The following is a 15664-nucleotide window of genomic DNA, read 5'->3' on the forward strand; positions in this document are numbered from 1 at the left end:
TAAATCCCAATAATCAGTTTTGAATGAAAATGTTAGGTATCGTGTTATTGAGTTGTGTTGCAGTTGTGGCGGGTGGTCGCTCTCCACATGCTGACTATATCGAGAAGTTGATCAAGACCAATGCATTTGGAGCTCGTGTTTCAGATAATATTATAGAAGATGCAACTCTTGATTTGGTTAGTAAGAGAGCGAAATTATTTTTAATCAAACCAGATAAAAAAAATAAACGATAAAAAATACTACTGTTTTCATTTTCTTGACTTATTATTATAGTACTACTTATTATTGTATTATATCAGATTTCCAGTCTCTATTTTAGGAAAACATTATTTAAAAATAAATCACAAAATTCCATTTTCGCAGGCATTGCTCAAAACGATAAATATTTTTATAATAAAAAACATTGATAAATATAAATTATTATTTATTGTTTCATTTTTTAGCCGGATTTAGTAAGAAAATATAACTACCCCTTTGAAGAACACTTTGTGACGACTGAAGATGGATATATCTTGGGAGTACATCGAATTCCCCATGGACGCTCATCGAACAATATTCCCGGGGAAAGACCAGTTGTGTTTCTCATGCACGGATTATTGTCATCATCAGCTGAACACGTTATACCAGGACCCGGATCTGGACTTGGTAAGTAGCTTGATTTCTTACATTATTTTTTATTCACTGCTCTTTTAAAGAAATATCTCAATAAAATAAAATTAAAGCTTTTCAATAAATCTTTTAACAACCCTTTGTAAGTAAATTAAATTAAGTAAACTTATTAATTCCTTAATTCGGTCATAATTCGTCAAATTGTGTGTGGATAACTGTATGAAAACTTAATACATAGGTAATATACAAGTTCTTTATACATATGTGATAATTTTGATATATATTTTTTATTTTTATTTATTTCAATAATATCGTAATTTACATTCTTTAAAAATATATTATAACTTCTTTATTGGCCATTAACCTTATCCGGTACACCAAATTTTATTTAAATTGTATAACGAATACGTATGTAAATTTTGTTTCAGCTTACCTTTTAGCCGATGAAGGCTATGACGTCTGGATGGGCAACGCTCGTGGAACCTACTATTCACGCAGGCATTTAAATCTAAATCCTGACGCTCTCTTTAATGTTGACTTTTGGCAATTCTCGTTTGATGAAATCGGAAATAAGGATTTGCCGGCTATGATTGACTATGTTCTTATGCATGCAGGAAAATCAGCTTTGCATTACATCGGATTTTCGCAAGGAACTACAGTTTTCTTTGTTATGTGCTCTCTTCAGCCACAATATAATGATAAAATAATTTCAATGCATGCTTTAGCACCTGTTGCATACATGGCTTATAACAAAAGTCCAATATTTTTGGCTTTGGCCCCCGTCTCAAAGGAAATAGCGGTACTTTATAATTTATTTATATAATCTTTACAAAATTCTCCTTAACATAAAAGTGACCGAAAATGTATTTTTTTTTCTAGAATATAGCATCACAAATTGGAATTGGAGAATTTTTACCCAATAGAGAGATTTACACTTGGGCAGGTCAGGCTCTTTGTATGGATGGTATGATACTCCAGCCTATCTGCAGCAGTATTCTTTTTCTCATAGGTGGATGGAACGAGGATCAACATAATGCAGTATGTATTTAATTTTTTCGAAAATAGTACCCATTTAGTTTTTTTAGATACAAATTATAATTCGTTGTCGACATGGATTAATACCTACGTAGGTTCGATTAGATAGCGCGACTTAATATCTTAATTTTTTATATGATTATTAAATATATTCATATCAGAAATTCCCCTTAATAATATAGGATAAGTTTTGGAGCACCTTTATAATTTTTTAAATCATTTTATCTAAAAAATGGCGAGGCTGCAATTTGTTTTTTGTAAGTAAAAAAAATCATGTAACTGTCTTCTTTTCTCTTCAAGTGAAAATATGAAGCTTATTCCATCAGAATACCCCAATGCGGATACACACGTGTTTTAGCCCATGATGATGTCGGTTCTTATATATGTTATATAATTTATATGTTTTTACAGACTATGTTACCGGTAGTATTTGGACATATACCTGCAGGAGCGTCAGTTATGCAGTTTGCCCACTTCGGACAAAGTATAGCCGACAAAGAGTTCAGACGATTTGATTTCGGTACATTACAAAATTTATTAAGATATGGCACTGCTATCCCACCTAGATATGACTTATCTAAGGTTGTAGCACCCGCTTTCTTTCATTATTCTGAAAGCGATCCGCTCGCTGAAGTGGAGGATGTGTATAGGTTGTTCCGAGAATTAGGAAGACCGATGGAAAAAATTAGGGTGCCAGATTCGAACTTTAGTCATCTAGACTTCCTTTGGGGTATCGATGCTAAAGATTTGGTGTATGACAGACTAATAAATTTATTAAGAATGATGGATTAAAAATATAAGATAGGTAATTGAAAAATATTAATAAACATGTTTTAGCGAGTTTGTTTACAGTTTTATTTATTGACATGACAATGATATCCGCAAATACATATATGAATATATATATATATTTAAAATAAGTAAATCAGTGAATTTACTACAAAATAATAAAGATAATGTCGAAAATTAGCGAATTGTTGCATACGTGGTGCGCGGGAAAACTTAAATGTAACCGTCGATTCAAGATGGCCGCGTCGCTAGGCGATGCTTCACTAGAGAGTGTTGTTGAAATCCCAGAGACACTTTTCCGATAAGTATAAATAAACAAGAGGGCGCACCATGCGCCGTCAAACATAAAAAAATCGAATGTTAATTATTTTAGTGTGATAGTATATAGATAGATAGATAGATATGGAATATTGTCTATGTTGTTGTTTAAATATATTAGTTGGTAGTTAAATATAATAATAGCCATAAAACATCATATTTTATATCAGTTCTCTGGAGCGATAAAACATCTGACTGCCGACAGATCCATAATTCTTCGAATAAGATTTGCAAAGTTAGTATATATATAGTGTAGTTAACATAGTATAGAAGTTATTGACATTTTCAGTAATCTGTATATCAAAGATAACATCTATGTACCTATATACATTATTTTTAAAGCCAAATTTCTAGACCTAAGTAGAAAAAAGTCATCCCCATTTCGGGATATTTTTTTATGTCCAAGTAAGCAATATAAATTACTTATTAGCATTGAAATTGAGAAATGTAACCTTCTACATAAATGCTTACCTTTATTGCGCAGATACCATGTTGTCAATTAAAAAACTTTTAAGGTTAGGCTAAGGTATAATCAATTTCTACATAAGCTTTTATGGACTTCAATTAATGAGCCAAAAATATCAATAAGTTATATTTTTTATTGTATTTAACAAAAAAATAAATAATATATGTCACTCATCCGTTGAGGAAAGACGTAATTGACTTAGCTTAGACAAAGAGTATTGGAGCCTTCTCCATATGCTCGGAATTTTCCTGCAATATCGTATTAGAAATGATAAAATCCGCAGGCGAATCAAAGTTACCGAGATAACACGAAGAATTGAAATGGCAGTGAGTCAGGCACATTACTCACCGAACTTAAGGGCGCTGGAGTGACAAGGTTTTCGATTGGTAAACATGAACTGGAAGACATAGCGTTGGGTCTCAAAAGTTGTAGCGTAGCGTATATCTTATGAGAATCGCTAAAACGGCTATCTAAAATTTCTACCCCTGTACAAGTTAGTTTGATCTTTTTGACTGATGTAAATTTTTCTTCTACATAACTTTGCAATGACGAACATATTATTTTCTTAATTTAATGTTTTATAAAATATAAAATAAATACATATAATACAAGTCTCTAAAGATTCAAGCTTTATCCGAAAATTTTAAATCTGTTTATTACTTCAAAGTAAAATTTAAATAGGAACATTGAAAATAATAGCGCTTGTACATTGTTACATCGGAATAACAATAACTATTACAAATATGGATTACAAAAAATCATTATTAAAGATCATTGTTAAGTTATTGTTACGATCGGGGGTCCTTTTGGTTGGGGTCTCTTTAGCTGGTATAACTCTTTTTAGAAAAATATGGTAACAAAAATAATTGAATTCTAATTTGTTTTACGCGATAATTTATATCTAGTGCAATAAAGAATTTCACACATAATACACCCACAACATCTCGTTACATCAGCAGATTGAAAAAAGTGTAGGCGATTTGTCCACATTTGAGTCGCTGGGTGGAACGGAGTCATGGCACAGTCACATTCAGGCCCACGCAGGTGCCGGATTGTGCCGCTTGGGGGCATTCCCCGGTGGCGATAGTGGGTGGAGCGAAAATGTCATGTCGTAGGAGGCTGCGGAGCAGGTGCGTGAGGAGAGTGCCTCCGTTGCCTCACTTCGCCGAAGAAGAAAGGGGTGAAGGTGTGGGGCTATGCATACTTTCTTCCTCCTCTGTAACTGTCGCTGGGAGTAGGGAGGTTCTCTGTAGCCGGGAATCTCCTCAAGCTTGGAGGGACCTTCAAGCTTGAGGAGTTCTCTGGCTAAGGAGGCAAAGGAGATCACAGAAGAATACGCTGAAGATATGACGGAGTGGGTATCGCGTTATCTTGCGAGAAAAAATAAATTACATATGATATCTATCGAAATGTTTTTGTTTAGTAACTAATATTTCTATTCGTGTATTTCATTTTATTAATAATATACAAATGAAATGGAAAACTAATTATGTGTTTATTATGCGACTACGCAAAAGATTAAATTGGTGTGACTTCGATATCACTATTTGTCCTCAAGATATGCAATAATAACAATGTCATAATTATATACTCATATATTGTGTGTTGAGTAAGATATATATGTTATTATTTTTTAGAAACCTTCAGAATATTTAATTCTTAAGGTTTTTTAAGGTTTAGTATTAAACTAGTCTAAATTGTCAGACCTGCGTCGTCGAAGATACTACACACTTGAAAGTGATAGATTTTTTCTCACGTGATTTGGAATATTCAAATGTGTTGCGGCTATAAATCACTTCTTATTTTCACCGGTGACTTAATTTCTTACGGCCCATTCTCACCAAGACGGAACATCTGTTTGATGAGCCTGCAGAACGTCCGTCTAAACATGCGGAGGTGCTTCCAGAACGCTCGTATTAGAATGTGGTGAGAGAATCTGCCGACAAGAATTGAATTTCGTCTAATGACATCAACCAAGGAAGAAAGAGACATTCGGAAAAAACTTGAACTGGAAGATAATTCATCGATTAATGTTTCAAATTTATTTAACATTTTATTTTTAAATACCTCCAAAGTAATGGGATATAGTCGTCGTCTATCTTGTACGAAGGCTTAAAATGTAAGCTGATTGGGGTCGACCGGTGCATGTGGGAAAACGCACGTCCGGCCACCGTCTTCCGTTTAAACAGACCGTTTCGATGTGAACGGGTTTTTTCACGCTTGTTACAATACTAACCGGATTGATATGAAAATAAATATTCTTTTTATATACTTAATTAAAAATAGGTAAGTTGTTTTTCATTTTAGACAAATCCTCTTACATTAGTCATGGTTGTTTGGTTGTATGTAGTTTCAGCTCTTATCATCAGATTGAGAATAAAATGTTGCTTATGTTAACGGAGCGAAAATCTTTGGTTTAGACATTTTATTCAGAGGTAAGCATTAGCAAGACAATTATTAAATCTAAACTTTGTATACGACTTTTCATAAGATTAAATTTTCAAAATATAGAAAATTGTGTAAACATCGCGCTGTGGCGCGTTCATCGATTAATTCACTGATACGAATCTTAATCAGTTAGTGTTGTTATGGCCGCCATTCTGTTCGAGTGAGATACACAATAAGGATATTGCGGTAATAATTTAATTTATGGTATCTGTTTTTTAGACTATATGTATGATCTGTACTATTTTCAGTTCTGTTAGATTTCCTGTCCCGCCCTAGAGATTTTTGTACACATTTTTGCGCTATCATAATTCGAGAACGGCACTGGCCAAAATCGGTCAGGCGGATATTATTATAATTAATATAAGTTTAATCATCATTTTTCTCATAACATAAAACATAACATAATCAGCCTGTAAATTTCCCACTGCTGGGCTAAGGCCTCCTCTCCCGTTGAGGAGAAGGTATGGAGCATATTCCAACACGCTGCTCCAATGCGGGTTGGTGGAATACACATGTGGCAGAATTTCGTTGAAATTAGACACATGCAGGTTTCCTCACGATGTTTTCCTTCACCGCCGAGCACGAGATGAATTATAAACACAAATTAAGCACATGAAAATTCAGTGGTGCCTGCCTGGGTTTGAACCCGAAATCATCGGTTAAGATGCACGCGTTCTAACCACTGGGCCATCTCAGCTCATTTTTCTCATATCAGTGCATATATTTTACATTTTAAATTATTAGTTATTTCGCATTTTATTATTAAAAATAAATAAGAGTCTTTTTCAAAAATATATTACATACAGACACAATCGAAAACAGATTCATTATATTTGTAGATTAAAGATAAATGTTAATATAAAACTGTGATTAAATGGGAAGTAATTAGTGATGAAATAAATATGTCAGTAATTGCAGTGTTTTTAAGTGTGGTGGTGATTGTAGCAGGTAGCCCTTCACCACATGCTGACTATATTGAAGAGTTGATCAGGACCAATGCATTCGGAGGTCGCATCTCAGATAATATTTTGGAAGACGCAACTCTAGATTTGGTTAGTTAACATGCAAGATTATTTAAATTGCGTTGCATTCATTTTATAGTTGCCAAAAAATATCGATATTCTAACGTTTTCACTTCGAATGTAATTATTAACGATAATTTAATAAAAATAATTGACAAGTAGACAAATAATTTACAACAATAAAAAGTAATTTCTATTTATTATTTTAGCCAGATTTAGTAAGAAAATATAACTATCCATTTGAAGAGCATTTTGTGACGACTGAAGATGGCTATATTTTGGGAATGCACCGAATTCCACATGGCCGAGTTTCGTACAATGTTTCGGGAGATAGACCGGTTGTTTTTCTTATGCACGGGTGGCCTACGTCTTCCTCCGATCATGTAATTATGGGACCTGGATCCGGAATAGGTAAATGAATGATGACTTCGGAATAATTTTTGCACGATATCTACAAATAATGATTGGATGATATTTTCTAAATATTTTTTTTTGTTGTTTCTTATGATATACGTGTCAAGTTATAGACATTATCATAGATTATTGTATAATAGTTTCTTTGCATCATATATAATCTTCGGACGTTCTTTCAGCCTATATTTTAGCTGACGAAGGTTATGACGTCTGGATGGGTAACACTCGCGGTAATTCCTTTTCACGCAAACACATAAGTCTAAATCCAGACGTTCCCAGAAATGGTTTTTGGGAATTCTCTTGGGATGAAATCGGAGAAAGGGATTTGCCAGCAATGATTGACTATGCTCTTCAACATACAGGAAGATCGGCATTACATTATATTGGTTTCTCTCAGGGAACAACTGTTTTCTTTGTAATGGGTTCACTCCGACCAGAGTATAATAAGAAAATTATATCCATGCATGCAATGGCACCTGTGGCCTATATGGAACATGTAAAGGACCATATATTTACGAAGATAGCACCTTACGGAAGAGACTTGATGGTAATTTTTGCTATAACTTTTTCTCAAGTTTTTTAACCCTATTATGATAAATTAAATGTTAACTTTCTTTTTTAGACATTAGCTTCTTTATTGGGAATCGAAGAAATTTTGTCTCATCACGAGATTTTCACATTACTGGGTCGTCTTTTTTGTATTGATGGAGCAAAAACACAGCCTTTTTGTAGTGCTATAATATTTTTAATAGCTGGATGGAATGAGAACCAGCACAATGCGGTATGTTCCATTTTTATATAAAAGATAACATAAGTTTTCGTTGAAGTAATTAAATTATTACGTATAAACAATATCCATGAGTCAGTTGTTTATATATTACAGATATATTAGTATAGCAGTATAAAATGATTAATATAAAATTCTTTTACATACGCGGTATAATCTCAGATAATCCAAAAATTCGATAAATAGTTTTACATGTTGGCATCAAGGCCGCTGAGTGACATTTACAGAAGCACAGTTATAGCAGTAACAGTAATATAAAATAAGGGAAATATATACAATTGTTAATATTTAAATGGTGTTAAATTAGTGCTAAGTACATATGGCTTAGTCAATATAGTGCTTAGTAAATAGGCTTTCCCAAAAGCATTGATCAAATGTGATAGCGTTTATAGGAACAAGTGAAATATCTTATCAAATCCTTAGAGGTGGTTTTTTATTTTACACTTTAAGATCTCCCCAAGGTACATTTTTTTTATTGAAATCGGATCACAACTTACAAAGAGAAGAATCAACCACTTTTTCATCGTTATCTTAAAGCAGAAATTTAGATATAACTTGGATATAACTTATTTAATAAAGAATGAATTCACGAATCGGTTTGTAATTGACACAAAATATAATGTAAATAAGCCGAATTAACGCCTACAGTATTTAAAATTACTATTCTACCATAAATATAATGTAGTTAGATATTGATTTACTAAAACGATGAGATCGACATGTTACATTTAATTATTAAAAGCACTTGTTAGCATTTTGATAAAGTAGGTATGGTCAGAAAATTAATTATTAATTAGGAGGAGCACGACGAATGTTTTTTGTATTGATAAACAAAATTGTTGTCTAATTAAATTGTTTATCTCTATTTGACATAAATGATCAGTATCAGTGTAATTTTTTTATTTGTATTACTCAGCAAAATATTATTTGATGATATGTGATGATGATAAGTGTTTAATCAGTATTTGTTCAATTTGTAATTTCGAATTATAATAATTATTAGCGTTTAACTATAAGATTTTGCTGACTCTTCTCTGTAGAATCTTCCGAGATGGAAATTTGACGATTTAAAATACTTTAAGAGACTATTTGAAGGAATTAACTTATTTTAATATTTACAGTCAACAATACCAATCATATTAGGACATACACCAGCGGGTTGTTCAGTGAAACAAATGGCCCACTTTGGACAAAGTATTACGGATAAAGAATTTCGTAGATACGATTTTGGTCTTCTGCAAAATTTACAAAAATATGGCACACCAATCCCACCTAGTTACGATTTATCTAAAGTTACTGCTCCCGTCTTCCTCCATTATTCAGAAGGAGATCCGTTAGCAGTCGTTGCTGATGTAGACAGATTATTTAAAGAATTAGGAAGGCCAATGGGTAAATTTAAAGTATCACAGTCGACGTTCAGTCACGTGGATTTCATGTGGGGCATTGATGCGAAAAAAATGGTATATGACAAAGTGATAAACTTCATGCGACTTATGGATCTTAAAAATTGACAAAAGATTAGATCTTTAAATTTATTTATAAATTTGTTATAATATAAAATATTTCACAATTTTTTTGTTTTATTTCTTTCGTTTAACTAAAATATCTGAATTACCTCATTAATGTAAACTAAATTTCTGAATTTAACCGACTAAAAACGTAATAGCTTGGATTGGGTGGTTAAAAAAAGAGTAATATAATACAAAATATCTACAATTCCCATATTTCCCGTATTTTGACAAGGTGAGGACCTTGTCAAGTTTTATAATTCGCAGCAATTTTCAACTCGACTCCAAATGTGATACTTTTTATTTTAATCAGAAATTATAAATTGCGTCTTATTATTTCTTGTTCAAAGGTTTCTTTATTAAAGGTTATATAACATGACTAAACGTTGGACCATACAACGTTCGATTGGTAATCTCGGACTGGTGAGATTTCAAACGAATTCTGCCAGTGCTATAACTTAAATATGAAAAAAAGCTTAAACATGCTTAGCTTAAGATGTTTATCTAGAAAATGTTAGCAACAACATATACGACGACGAGCAAAAAGTTACTAATAACATATCTTTATTATAATCATAGGAAACATTTTTACGTTTAGGATAATGAAAAAAAATCCAAATTAGGTGTGATGCAGTTATTTTTTCTTTTCAAAATATATTATGTAGGTATTAAGCGTTTTCGTTTAAGCACATTGTGCTGTATGCTGCACAGTACTGGCGGATCGCTTGGCTCGTGACTTTTTGTATAAGATTTACTTCTTATAGGAAAGTGTCATGATTTAAATAGTACCTTCATTTTCTCGAACGATGTATCGTTACTGTCGAGAAAATAGCAACCCGATATACATATTGGGTTGCTATTTTTTCACACAAAGTAATTAAATAAGATAAATAAATGAATGTTGAGCAAGAAATAAAAAAAAGAAAAATGGACAACTTCCTTTCTTTTTATTTTACAGAAAATTAAGGTTTTTCTGCTAAGTAACAATTTGTTAAAATTTTGTATCAAAATGCGAGTCAACCGATTTGACCCGCATTTTTATTCTGCATTTGTATTCATTAATTTATTCTCGCTCACAAACTTCACGAGTACCGTTCAAGAAAGTCTCTGTTTTATGTATTAAAAACACAATTCAAAAGTTTTTTATTTTATTGAACTATTATTTAAAGCGTAGGTTGAAATTATAAGACTGCGTCGTATTGTCAGATCTCTGTATAAATTTGAAATATATTATTTTAATTAATTATGTTATAAAATATTCAATATATTATTTTATTTCAAATAATGCATCGAAAATTTAGTATTTACTAAATCATATAATCATTTACAAATCTCGTATGATATATTTAATTTCTTAAAAATGAAATTTATAAATATAGTAATTCAGTAAATTATCTTATATACAAAAATAACAAACAACAGTTGATTCCATAGTCAACTGACCAAAGGTCTCGTATACAATGACAGCGCCTTTAATAAAGGTTATGTCAGCTTGTAAATGGAAATGGAAAACGTTGAAATATCTTTCGGCATATAGCGGAATATGCGTATCGTTATCGCAAATGTGTATTTCTATAAAGTAACGATCTAGCTTTTTGTAAATATGTGAATTTAATTTATTTTTCAAATTTTGAAGGATTTTTTTTCCTAAAATAATACAATACGCTAGGAAAAGATTAAACTTGGTTGGAAAAATATTGTTTCTCGACCTTACAGCTTCGAACTCAGACATATTTGAAATAAAAGTTATTTTATAATGTTGAATTAAATAAATTAATTACTTATACAGGTAACAACTACCAAAGAAAATTGTATTGTAACGTTGGTTTATTTGGTTCCTGGGTTTGATAAATAAAAAGTTTGGCATATTTCATACCTGTAAGAAATTCTCAGTAAAGTCTCGAAGTTTAAAAGTTGGCATTTCAGTATAATCGAAATAGATTTTATAGTTTATAGCTTAAATTTATAAGTATTGGTCAGGAGAACATCATCATTATAGTTTATTATAAAAAGTTCTATATAGTCTCTAGTTAGCCAGTTAGTTAGTTTATTAACACTATTGTTTTTGTGACAACTAGATTTATATTAATGAATGTGACATTTAATTGTTAAACTATGGACCATTGCCATTTGTAAACGTCATGACGCAATAATAACAATAAAACATAATTTTCATTTTTTTTTACAGTAAATTATTTTAAAGTGATATTACAACAAAACCCCTATGTCTGAGAACGAGAAAACACAAATTGTGTTAGTGAACGGGAAACCTCATAGGAAACAAATTATTCTAGCTGATGTTAATATTCCATACAAATTTTCAATAGACAGAAACAAAAATAAATTATTTTTTTGTATAAATGCTGATGAGTTTTCCGAACAAAGTTTTCAGTCTGTCGTTGTAGATTTAAATTCAGGAATGGTCAAGATTGTGCCTAATATACGTAACGGATTTGCGAGTGCTGTCGATCAAAATACTGGAACAGTTTATCTCGGTGGTAGCGACGGCATATACGAGTATAACCATACAACTCAGGAAGTCGATAGACCAGCAGTTGTAAGTGGTGTAGATGTATTCGATATGCATTTCAAAGATTATTTATATTTTGTAGAAACTACTAATCTTGATCTTTATGTGCTAAGAAATAGCAAGAAAACGATTGTTTATAACGTCGAAGAATACGGAATTTATCATTTCGCGATAGATGGTGGTGATAACGCAATACTCGCAAATCCAAACGGTATTTTCTTTCTATCTAAGAAAGCTAAATCACCAGTAATGTTTGCTGATAGTATTAGAAACATTCGCGGAATCACAACTGATAAGAAAGGGAAACCCTATTTGATAGCCAAGAATGGAATTTATTTGATGGATCAGAAGAATTTGCAACTTTTTGAAATTTTGCCCTTAACGGATGGTTACGGGCTAGCATTCGATAATAATAATAACATTGTGTACAGTGATGAAAGATCAGTAATAAAACTAACTCCATGTAATTGAACAATGAAAAAACTTACTTTATAGTGAAAAAATAAAAATAGACTAATTATAACATTATTTTCATTAATTCCTTTTCAAAACAATATTTAGTATGACATAGCGTCTCGTTAAGTCTTTTATAAATATTTTACAAAAGTATACGAGTTAATACACAGGTAAAAAGTGATCACCTTTGGTAATAGGTAACTTTAATGCGTTTAAGTGACAACCAAAGGGTACAAGATGTTGTCCTTTGCCCTTATTACAAAGACTCACTTGAGGTGAGTCAACTAATTTATTATTTACGATTTTTGTTTCAACAAATCATAAATAATAAATTAATTTAGCCAATCAAAGAAAAAACTTAAACAATAGTAATTGTTGTAAGTGGTGAAGTTTGGTAGAATATGTGATTGGGTGGTACCTATCCAGACGAAATTATACTCGTACATATAGCGCTACCATCAAGTACGTCTGTTTCTTTAACATTTAAAATAACATTATATTATTTATTAAAATTTAAAATGTACAAAATGTTAATGAAATGAATAAAATTAAAACGTTATTCATCTTTATTATACAATATAACATTCCTGAAAGCTGTTTAGCATTCAAGTCAGCTGGTCGACGACATCGCGATGAAGTGCCACGTCCTTTGGTGCGTAAAGACGTCTGACAAGCGTCAACAAATTATAAAAATCAGCACAGTTTGCTGTCTAATATTTGTATATACCTATTTTTTTAACATTGATAACAGACACATTTTGTAGTAAAGTTGTGAATAATTCCATAGATTACAAAAAAATTGCACTGTTAAAGAATATATACATTACAAAAAACATATTTATGATACACAGATATAATTTAAAATTTAATCTTGTTTATGTATGACAACAACATAAATGCTTGTTACGTACAAGTCGAGGGTTTTATTCTATAGTACTATATATACCTTAAAATATTATTGAATGAATAGTTATATACTTTTGATGGCATATTACTATCATCCATTAAATCTCTATTGTGTATATACGAGTAGTTTTGTAATATTTTGTAGGAATAATACAAGAAAATTTCTAGTAGTAAAACTTAAGACTTCCGGGAACAGACGTTTTAAGTTTAATGGGACGTAACAGAACGATAAAGCTGGATATAACTTGTGTAAACATATCGCAAACCTCGAACTCAAAGCGGAGTCGTGCGCTATTAATGCCAGAAAATAAAAATCATGATCCACTCAGCTTTAATTATTTTTAACAAATTTAAACTTTGCTTATTTACAAAGTTTTTTAATTTTCCTCCGTCCCGGTGTTCAAACAAATCTTGCAAATTAATATTAAACTACTTTTCCTTATCCTGTAATCTTCAAATATTACATGATGATTCAGTTCCAATGACAATGCATTTTTATGGCAATCATGACTCGATACTATACCCAGGATTGTCTCCAGACGATGGAATTCCGCAACGGTAAAAAATATAGAGGGAACATTTTGGATTTGCATTCATTGCATTGTGGTATTTCGTTCTAAGTACTACCTTGATATTATCTTTGCACTCAAAGTCGACTTCTGGCTAGCGAACTCTTAAATTAACAGCATATTTTTGTAAATGCATTTATTTGTGATACCCTCAGCTGAACTCAAAGTTTGCATCCGTCGAGCAAAGTCCTTAGAGAACAATTAATCAGCCACGAACATTTTGTAGAGGCACTCAATTGTGAACACTCGCTATAAGTGCTGCCATGACATAGTTACCGCACTCAAGGTCGGTTCCTGATGATGTTAAATGTTGAGGTGTTCTCCTCAACATTTAACAGTACAGACACGAAATTTCGAATACGTATTCAATTTTATAAGTGCTACCATAACATGGCTATTGTAATCAAAGTTGGTTCTTGATGAGGGAACTATTCAACTGTTAACAGCACACAAACTAAATTTTGATTGTTAAAAGTATACTCATAAGTAATAATTTTTATCTATTACGAATACATAAAAAAAGAAACCATTATAAACCGTTTTTTGCGAAGTCGGTTCCTACAATTCATTATTATTCCTTGTCCAGATATTAGTTGATAATGGTATTTCAAACTATGACATTCGAATGAATACTTTAGAAGATAACATGGTTTTCAAATTAAGTGCAACCAAAAATAAAATTAGCTGTGAAATGAGTAGTCTGATGACCGACCGTAGAAGCAATAAACTTTTGCAGTTAAAAGTATCCAAATTTTAATCTATAACCCATAGACACGTTATGATCTATGTTTTACAGTAAAATTACGACTCAAACCAATTTTTATATTAATCACATGTAATTTCATTCTTTCTTCATGATGACACATATATAAAATAATTAGTAAGCGTAATAAAATAAATATTCGACAAATTATTTTCTTGCAAACCATACTTCTCATTTCCTTTATAAATTAATTACATCCGCAAGAAATCGGGATGGTATGCTAGTTTATTAATATGTAAAAATTCGACGCGAAAATTACACGATAATTGATATGCTATAGAAGAATTGTCCATTTCTAGTTTAATTTTTTTTATTGATAAACTAGTATTTGTGATCTTCATATAGGGCTGGAGCTGGAGCTAGATGTTGTTGTTAAATTTTAATTGACAATAAATAAAAATAAATAATTTATCCATATATAATGTAAAGTATCAATATATCAAATGCAGAACTAAATGGTCCATTACTTGACTTAGCCTAGGACGTTCAGTGTTCGATACTTTTATCTCGATATTGTGATTTAGAATGTGTTTGGATTTGATAGTGTCAAATTACACTTATTTTCAAAAATGAAAATTATAAAAAATAGGATTTGCACTACGATGAGCTAAAATCCCTACTCAGCATTGAAAGTAATTTATTCCGGGAAACTGATTTCTGTGAAATCAGTTTTGGACGAATATAGCTTGCAAAGTTCCGTTCGCTAATTTAATACTATTTTTAATTTCACATAATTCTTGTATTTTAAAATATCTAAATATTAATGTTTAAGTATTTTAAATTAATTTGCAATAAAAATACACATTTTTTTTTATTGATTATTTTAAAATAAGGTAAGATATATAAAATTTATTTATGCGAGTCGCAGCTGTAAACCTGATGACAGAATGGTGGCTCAGTTTAATGTAACTTATTCTAAACATACGACAAAGTACATGTTGATCTAATTTACCTCACGGATTTATGTGCGGAAGCAGTTGCGTCCAAGAGCCTTCCCCGATAGATTCAACTGCTTCCGCCTATTATAATATTAGCTGCTAGTTT

At 31.4% G+C, this 15664-nt stretch overlaps 5 protein-coding genes across 5 annotated transcripts in view; all 5 read left to right on the forward strand.

Annotated features, from left to right (window-relative positions):
• Nucleotides 1-15664, forward strand: part of LOC135193686 (vitelline membrane protein Vm26Ab-like) — a 378568-nt gene that overhangs the window by 173028 nt on the left and 189876 nt on the right. The window lies entirely within an intron of this gene.
• Tsen34 (tRNA splicing endonuclease subunit 34) overlaps nt 1-15664 on the forward strand; it is a 234808-nt gene that overhangs the window by 6313 nt on the left and 212831 nt on the right. The window lies entirely within an intron of this gene.
• LOC113402979 (lipase 3-like) lies at nt 12-2475 on the forward strand. Its single transcript, XM_026643381.2, has 5 exons — nt 12-176; nt 444-645; nt 1038-1408; nt 1489-1647; nt 2056-2475. Exons 1-5 carry the CDS (start codon nt 24-26, stop codon nt 2434-2436), a joined length of 1266 nt encoding a protein of 421 aa, XP_026499166.1. The 5' UTR covers nt 12-23; the 3' UTR covers nt 2437-2475.
• On the forward strand, nt 6542-9414 carry LOC113402978 (lipase 1-like). Its single transcript, XM_026643380.2, has 5 exons — nt 6542-6717; nt 6897-7098; nt 7281-7648; nt 7724-7882; nt 9010-9414. The coding sequence occupies exons 1-5, from the start codon at nt 6568-6570 to the stop codon at nt 9397-9399; spliced, it is 1269 nt and encodes a 422-aa protein (XP_026499165.2). The 5' UTR covers nt 6542-6567; the 3' UTR covers nt 9400-9414.
• LOC113403062 (ommochrome-binding protein-like) lies at nt 11525-12423 on the forward strand. Its single transcript, XM_026643506.2, has one exon. The coding sequence runs from the start codon at nt 11621-11623 to the stop codon at nt 12395-12397; it is 777 nt and encodes a 258-aa protein (XP_026499291.2). The 5' UTR covers nt 11525-11620; the 3' UTR covers nt 12398-12423.

This window comes from Vanessa tameamea, chromosome 16 (genome assembly GCF_037043105.1).
Source record: "Vanessa tameamea isolate UH-Manoa-2023 chromosome 16, ilVanTame1 primary haplotype, whole genome shotgun sequence".
Lineage (NCBI taxonomy): Eukaryota > Metazoa > Arthropoda > Insecta > Lepidoptera > Nymphalidae > Vanessa > Vanessa tameamea.

Coding starts and splice junctions, on each gene's coding strand:
- LOC113403062 (XM_026643506.2), top strand. CDS start 11,621: ATGTCTGAGAACGAGAAAACACAAATTGTGTTAGTGAACGGGAAACCT.
- LOC113402979 (XM_026643381.2), top strand. CDS start 24: ATGAAAATGTTAGGTATCGTGTTATTGAGTTGTGTTGCAGTTGTGGCG. Junction 177..443: donor AAGATGCAACTCTTGATTTG/GTTAGTAAGAGA, acceptor TTCATTTTTTAG/CCGGATTTAGTAAGAAAATA. Junction 1,409..1,488: donor CCGTCTCAAAGGAAATAGCG/GTACTTTATAAT, acceptor TTTTTTTTCTAG/AATATAGCATCACAAATTGG.
- LOC113402978 (XM_026643380.2), top strand. CDS start 6,568: ATGTCAGTAATTGCAGTGTTTTTAAGTGTGGTGGTGATTGTAGCAGGT. Junction 6,718..6,896: donor AAGACGCAACTCTAGATTTG/GTTAGTTAACAT, acceptor TTATTATTTTAG/CCAGATTTAGTAAGAAAATA. Junction 7,883..9,009: donor ATGAGAACCAGCACAATGCG/GTATGTTCCATT, acceptor TAATATTTACAG/TCAACAATACCAATCATATT.